The sequence below is a fragment of the Elephantulus edwardii genome, unplaced genomic scaffold, assembly GCF_000299155.1.
Source record: "Elephantulus edwardii isolate Elephantulus edwardi_28Jun2011 unplaced genomic scaffold, EleEdw1.0 scaffold00249, whole genome shotgun sequence".
Lineage (NCBI taxonomy): Eukaryota > Metazoa > Chordata > Mammalia > Macroscelidea > Macroscelididae > Elephantulus > Elephantulus edwardii.
In genome coordinates this window covers 2818919-2826970 of record NW_006399999.1, presented here as the reverse complement: position 1 = coordinate 2826970, position 8052 = coordinate 2818919, and the positions used below count along the sequence as shown (strand labels likewise).

Below are 8052 nucleotides of genomic sequence, written 5' to 3'. Positions count from 1 at the left end.
ACCCGGTGGAGGGACAACTAAGGATTGGTTCAGATTCTACAGTACTCAACAACAAGAGGGCTGAGACCTGAAATGCATCAGGTAAAGCACTTGAAGTCCGGAAACTGCCTCTTCTTTTTCTTCTCAGTGCCCACCACCTCTCAGCTCCCGCGAACATTCAAAGGTAGAAGTGGGGGTGGAGGGCCAGGGGGGGCTCGTGCCTCTGGTGACGCGCGGCGGCACCCACGTGACCGGCCAGGCGCAGACGTGGGCATCAGGTTTACCTGCGTGCTCACCCTTGCAGCCCTCAGTCCCACACAAGTGGAACAAGCTCCTGGAGCAGCAAGGGCAGCTGGTAAGTGGATTGCGGCGATCCCAAGAGGAGCCTGCCTGCTTCATCCCACAGGTCAGTATGCCCTAATGGGTATGGAGGGTAGAGTGGGCACCGCAGAGGACGTGGGCAGGGATGGGGAGGGATGAGAGCATGTGGGGGTGGGTGTCAGTGAGAACAGATTTGGAGCAGTGGGAAGTGGGTGAGAGGGGAAAGGATGGAGAACATAGAAAGAAAGGTGTGGATCAGGGAGAGGCACTTGGTTAATGGGAGGGGATGAGATGGGGGAAACCCGGAGGACTGGCTAGGATGGGATGGGGAGGGCCTAGTGGCAGCGGGAGATGATAGAATGGAGAGCACCTGGGAGAACAGAAAGCGGATACGGACAAGTGTGGGAGAGGACCCATGCAGCGCCTGGCCTACCTCTCGATCCTACTTCAGTGCCTTCCTTCCCCTCCAGAGTTAGGAATGGGAGGAGAGTGCCCCCCGCAGTGCGACAGTGAGAAGTAATATAGATTCTGAACTGGGGTGGGGAGGGCTGGGCGGGGAGAGAAGTGCGGCAATGAGTGAATGGAAATCCAAAATCTCTCTAGATGCTCATTGAAATTATTAAAAAAAAAAAAAAGCTTAAGAAAAGGGGGGGGGAAAGATAGCGTCTGAAAAGAATTCCTCATACTCTGCATTCTGAGCCTAGCAGTGTGGTGGTGGGAACAGGTTGTCAGTGCATGAGGGTGGAGGAAGGAATGAATGCTCGAAGAGGAGGCCCGGATTCAGGAAAAGACCCCTATCACTGTGCGTCCACTAAGCTCAATGTCCATCTCCCATCTCCCTACAGGTCTGCCTATCTGTTGTTCCCAGCACTCTAGAAAAGGAGAAGCATCCTGTCCAGAAATCCTAAAGGTCTGGAGGAAGCATTGCACTTGGTCAGGGGCTGGGGAGCATGCGGGGGTGGGAGGGAGCGGGGAAAGGCTGAGCAAAATTTAGGGATCTTGTAGTTCTCTCCTCCCAGCTCTCATGGCCACACATGTGCCCATGGTGGAAGTAGAGCTAGTGACAGGGCCTGCCTAGCAACCAGTTGGCTCAAGTGTGTGGGAGGGAGAGATGAGGAGTGGGCAGAAGCCACACTAGGAGTCTTGGTCAGGTTGGAGTAACCTGCCTCCATTCCTAGGGGCTCAGTCTCTGTGTTTCTTTGTCTCCTCTCATCTCCCCCACACCCATGACCACTTCTGCCATCCCCACCTCCAGGACAGGAAAAGAAAGGGAATCTCAACATGGACACACTCTACAGTGAACATGAAGGAAACCAGAAAAACGAGGGAAAACCAAAAAGTGAAGTAGAGCCGGAAGAGGAAGGAAAGTCAGAAGAGACTGAAGCGGAGGGGAAGGCAGATGATGGAGGAGAACCAGGTGATGAAGAACAACCTGAGGGAAAGAAAGAGAAGCAGGGGGAGACAGGGGCCACCATGGGGGCATCCCAAGGTGAAGGCCAGCTGAAGCCTGAGGAAAAGCTAGAGAGTGAGCCAGAGAGGGCTGCTGAAAAGCACCCTGCTGAAGATTATGTGCCCCGGAAAGCAAAAAGAAAAACAGACAGGGGGACAGAGGATTCCCCCAGGGTCTATCCAGAGGACTCATGCGAAAGACATTTGAGGAGTGAGGAGATGATGAGGGAGTGTGATGATATGTCAAAGGGTCAGGAGGAGCTAAGGAAAAAACAGAAAATGGGTGGTTTTCATTGGATGCAAAGAGATGTCCAGGATCCATTCCCCCCAAGGGGACAGCGAGGAGTTAGAGGAGTGAGGGGTGGAGGGAGAGGGCAGAAGAACTTAGAAGATCTTCCATACCTTTAATACCTTTGCCTTTCAATTCTGATTCCCATCTGAGAATCGTGCCAGCCCTACTTTCCCTGGAAGGTACCTGCCAGGCTCTGTGCTTTAAGCTATGCTGATACTTGCTGTAGGTGTCACTCTTGTTACCACCAGCCTTTGACCCAACAGCAGCGCTGTGTGTCTTAGTGGATTTTTTCCACCCATGTGCATGGAAAAAATATTCATGTATGAATAAAAAAAACTGTTTGCAGAACCATATGTACAGTATCAGCCCATTTTTTGTAAAAGGATATATTTCCATAATACATATCAGCATGGGGTAAAAACAGGCAATGGATATTCCTGTATAATGACGACCCCCCACCAATAGGTCTTTCTTGTATTGGGAAATTAGTCCAATCACTTGAAAGTTTTGAGTACCCCCTCCCCATGACATTCCTCTGCTAGTGTGTCTCATCCTCCGTCTTCCCCTGGGCCAAATCATGTTAGTGAGTGCATACTACTGCCCTTTCTATCTTCTCTGTTTGCCTAAGGCTCCTACCAAGTGGCTCTTTGTTGTTTTTGTTCAGGCAACACATTTCTGGTTTTTCCCCAACAGGATATGTCTACCATAAAAAAACTAATAAAAGCTAAACAGAGCAAACAAAACATAAGTAACTGAACTATCCAGTAAGTTTATGAAAGTTACTGAAACATTAAAAATTTTGTTAAAACACAAAATGACAGGTGGAACATTACTTTTTTTTCATTCACTTTGTGTTTCTTATGATCATTCCGATACACTATGTTTTACAAAATTAATCACCATTGATCTACACCCATCTTTTCAGATACCCACTGGATAATTCCTAATTCCTTTTCCCTATCCACCCACCAAACTTAGCCACTCTGTAATTTCCTCCTTCCCCACCTTCAGTCCCCCTTCCCCCCACCTTTTCCCTCTTTGGATATCCATACACACCTTGATGGCTATCCTTTTGCTTTTATAATAATGGCATTATGCAGTGTTTGTCGTTGTGCATCTGAGCTAGTTTACTCTCTAGCCTCTGCTACATTATAAGTTGTTTTTGTTAAGTGCTATCGAGTCATAGATGACTCATAGTGACTCTATGAATGAAAGATCTAAACACTTGTATAACCTATGCTTTTTTCACTTTTTATATAACCTATGTTATCTAGTATTTTTAAAAATCATTGATCTTGAGAATATATGTTTCATATTTGCAACACAATTTCTCATTCCAGTCATTTGTAGTTGTACATTTGGGTTGTTTCCATGTTCTTGCTGTTGTGAATAACGCTGCTATGAACATCAGTTTACAAATCTCCATTTGTGCCTCAGTTCTGTTTTCCTTGGGGTATATTCCTAGCAGTAGAATAGAGGTAGATCATATAGAATCTCTATGTTCAGCTTTTTGAGGAAACACCAAACTGCCTTCCAGAGTGATTGTGCCATTTTGCAATCCCACCAAACGATGTATGAGAGTTCTAATCTCTCTACACCCTCTCCACCATTTATTGTTTTCTGTCATGTTGAAATTTGCCACTGCAATTGAGGTGAGATGACATTTTACTGTGGTTTTGACTTGCATATCTTATTGCCAATTATTTTTAACATTTTTTTCCATGTGTCTGTGGCCATCTGAATGTCTTCCTCTGTGAAAAGTCTTTCCTTATCTTTTGCCCATCTTGTAAATGGGTTTCAGATTTTTCTTGTGGAGGCCATGTTGTTGTTAGGTACTGTCAAGTTGAGTATGACTCAACAAAAAATCTGAATCCAACCCTGTCCTGCACCATCCTCACATTTCCTGACACACGAGAGCCCATTGCAGCAGTCACCATGTCAGTCCACCTGGTTGAGGATCTTCCTTTCCTTCGCCGATCCTCCACGCTTCCAAACATCATGTCCCTCTCCAAAGAATAGCACCTCCTAGCAACATGTCCAAAGTACGTGAGGCTAAGCCTCATCATTCTTGCCTCCAAAGAACTCTCTAGCTGTACCATCTCCAATACATACCTGTTCATTCTCTAGGCCATAGAGTGCTCTTCTCCAACACCAAAGGTCAAAGGCCTCAATTATTTTTCTGTCATCCTTATTCATTGTCCAGGTCTCAGATGCATAACTAGTAATCAGAAAGACTATGGAAGCTGTGTAGTATTCTGTAAGTTTTTGTTATGGATGGTTATCTGAGATGGCATTGCCAAATGTTTTTCCCCAGTCAGTAAGTTTTCTTTTCACCTTACTGGAAAAAGGTTTTGATGCACACAGGGACCTGATCTTTAGAAAGTTCTATTCACTGATGTTATACTCTCCTGGTTGTGCATTTCTAGCTGTATTTGCCAGCCTCTTTATACTATATAGACTAGGCCTTCTAAATTTGGTCCCATTTTGTCTCTTATGATCTTTAAAGTTTTGGGGTTTACCTTTAGGTCTCTGATCCACCTTGAGTTAATTTTTGTGTATAGTGTAAAATGTGGATCCTGATTCAGCTTTCTACAAGAAGTCTAGTTTTTCCAGAGGTTGAAACATCACTTTTGAGGCTTAGTGCTGGACCAATCAACCTGACAATTGTTCTTAAAGTCAGTCTTGCCATCGAGAAAAAAAAGATGGCAAGGTTCTCCTTACATGATGCTGCATAGATTAGATGATACACTGAGTACGTAAACTGTGTTAGGCTGCTCTCTTGCAGTGACAGAACCTAGAACCCTATCAGATACTCCAGAGAAAACTGATGGTTTTCACCTGTACAAGTCTAGGTAGCTGAGAAAAGGACCTCTTCTCTAGATATAACGATATCTGCTGGGCACCCCATTCAACTGTGCCCTGAACCCTCTGCTGATAATTACTAATATTATGGAGTCTTTATGGTAACAAAAGGGTGCACTGGTCTGTAGTGAGTTCTGCTGCTTAACCAAAGGCTTGACAGTTTCCTCTCCCTGTGATTTATAGCCTCAGAAACCCCAAAGAGTGTTATTATGAGTCAGAACTGAAAGTAGTGAATGAATAAGGTAGCAAAATGACTGCTATTCTCTGACATCTCAAAAACTGTAAAACTTCCATTTGTCTCCTATAAAAGTGTAGATAAAGCTAGGTGGGCATAGACTTAAGTCTTTTTAGGCCCCACTGCCTTACATAAGTTCTTATCAAAGTTGTTGTTGTTATGTGCCATCAAGTCGCATGCGACTCATATTGACCCTATGTACACGAGCCCTAAGTGCCGTTCTATCCTGTACCAACCTCGCCATCTCAAACGCACTCATTCCCACCACTCCAGTCACAGAATCGATCCATCTCATCGAAGGTCTTCCTCTCCTGCGCCACCCCTTCACTCTGCCAAATATGATGTCCCTTTCCAAGGACCAGTCCCTCCTTGCAACATGCCCAAAGTATGTCAGACGAAGCTTCAGAATCCTTGACTCCAAGGAGCATTCCGACTTCACCTTCTCCAGGATGAATCTGTTTTCTTGGCAGTCCAAGGTACATTCACTACTATTCCCCAGCACCACAGTTCAAAGACATCAATTCTCTTTCATTCCTAGTGACTGTCCAACTTTCTGATGCATAGCACGTAAATGCGAAGACTATAGCCCGGATCAGGCACCCCTCAGTCTCCAGCCTGACGTCATTGCTCTTCAGTACTCTTGGGAGGTCCCTCACAGCTGACTTTCCCAATGCAGTCCGTCTCTTGATTTCCTGGCTGCTGTTAACAAGAATGTTGACTGTGGAGCCAAGTAAACTAAAACTGTCAACTATCTCAGTCTCTTCACCATCCATACTGATACTGCCAATTGGCCCAGTGGTGAGAATCTTCGTTTTCTTGATGGTGAGCTTCAATCCACATAGGAGGCTGCAGTCCTTGACCTTCTGCAGCAAGTGCTTCAGGTCCTCCTCAGTGTCAACAAGCGGGGTTGTGTCATTCACATAACGCAGGTTGTTGACGACTCTTCCACCAATCCTGATGCCACATTCCTCCTCTTACAGCCCAGCATCTCTGATGATCTGTTCTGCATACAGATTGAAAAGGTATGGAGACAGAAAACATCCCTGATGAACCCCCTTCTTGATTTTGAACCATGTGGTGTCTCCTTGCTCTGTTCTGAGGACCGCTTCTTAGTCCAAGTATAGGTTTCGCATTAGCACAATCAAATGTTCTGGGATTCCCATTCTTCTCAGAGTCAGCCACAGCTTGTTGTGATCAACACAGTCAAAAGCCTTTGCATAGCCAATGAAGCACGGATAGACATTCTTCTGGTATTCTTTGCTTTCTGCCATGATCCATCTAACATTAGCTATAACATCACTAGTACCACCACCTCTTCTAAATCCAGCCTGTACATCTGGCAGTTCTCTGTTGTTCCAAACGTTTTTGTATAACTCTCAGCAGAATCTCGCTTGCATGTGATATTAATGATATTGTTTGATAATTTCCGCACTCTGTTAGGTCACCTTTCTTTGGAATGGGAACAAATATCGATCTTTTCCAGTCAGTTGGCCAGCTCTTTGATGCATGGCAAGTAATTTTTGTGGAGACCATGGTCTGGATCAGGCATACCTTAGTCTCTAGACTGACATCATTGCTTTTCAGTACTCTGGAGAGGTCCCTGGCCACAGATTTTCCCAGTGCAATTTGTCTTCTGATTTCCTGAAGGCTAATGCCAAGAGTGTCCATAGTAAAGCCAAGCAAGTTGTAATTTCTAATAGCCTCAATATCTTTTCCATCTATCCTTGTGCTGCCAATTGGTCCAGTGATGAGAATCTTCGTCTTCTTGATGTTGAGCTTCAATCAATATGGAAGATTACACTCCTTGAGCTTCTGCAGCAAGTGCTTCAGGTCCTCCTCAGTTTCAGCAAGCAAGGTTTTGTCATCTGGATAACATAGATTGTTGATGAATCTTCCTCTAATCTTGATGCCACATTGCTCCTCATGAAGCCCCACCTCCTGAATGTTCTGTTCTGAATACAGATTGAAAAGGACACATCCTTTCCTGATTTTGAACCATGCAGTGTTTTCTTGCCCTGATCTGCTTCCTGGTCCAAGTACAGGTTTCACATGAGTACATCAAGTGTTCTGGGATTCCCATTTTCCTCAAGTTTAGGCACAATTTGTTGTGATCCACACACAGTCAAATGTCTTTGCATAATCACTGAAACACTGTTCTCTGGTATTCTTTGCTTTCTGCCAACGTCCACTTGACATTGGTGATAATGCCTCTAGTGCCACAACCTCTTCTAGACCCAGCTTGTATTTCTGGTAGTTCTCTGTGAATGTGCCGTTCCAGTCGTTTTTGGATAATCTTCAGCAGGATTTTCCTTGAGTGTGGTATTAGTGATATTGTTTGATAATTCCCATACTCTGTCAGGTCACCTGTTTTTTTTTTTTGAATGGGAATAAATATGGAACACTTCCAGTTATTTGGCCAGGTAATTGTCTTCCAGATTACTTGGCACAATCTGGTAATCACATTGAGGACAGTGTCTGTTTGTAAATATGTCAATTGGTATTCAATAAATTCCTGGAGCCTTATTTTTTTTGCCACGTCCTTCAAAGCAGCCTAAACTTCCTCCTTCATCCTCATTCATTATAGGTTGTTTTTTTTCTACTTTTAATTTATTATTAATATAAATAGAAATTTACAGAGACTTTGGATTTCCATTCATTCATTGTTGCACTTTCCTCTCCCCCAAACCTTCACCTCTAGTATACTACCCTTTTGGAAAAGTAAAAGAAAAATTCTTTCATTGTTTTACAATTCCTCCCCTGAGGTCCACTCCACTATACAGCCTTCACTCTGGACCCCTGTCATGACAAAAATCCCTAATAATTTCCCCTCTTAAACAGCTTTCTCCCTCATCTTTTTCAATGCAGTATACATTATTGAACCCATCCTTCTCAGTCTCCTCCCAACCTGGAGGTC

The 8052-nt window shown here is 44.5% G+C and overlaps 1 protein-coding gene across 1 annotated transcript; it reads left to right on the top strand.

The window, feature by feature from the left end:
* Positions 1 to 1581: 1581 nt before the first annotated feature.
* On the top strand, positions 1582 to 2157 carry LOC102874140 (transcription elongation factor A protein-like 3-like). The gene has a single exon (XM_006899245.1). The coding sequence runs from the start codon at positions 1582 to 1584 to the stop codon at positions 2155 to 2157; it is 576 nt and encodes a 191-aa protein (XP_006899307.1).
* The last annotated feature ends 5895 nt before the right edge of the window (positions 2158 to 8052 follow it).

Excerpts from the sequence above, each read along its gene's own strand:
- LOC102874140 (XM_006899245.1), top strand. The coding sequence starts at position 1,582 with ATGGACACACTCTACAGTGAACATGAAGGAAACCAGAAAAACGAGGGA.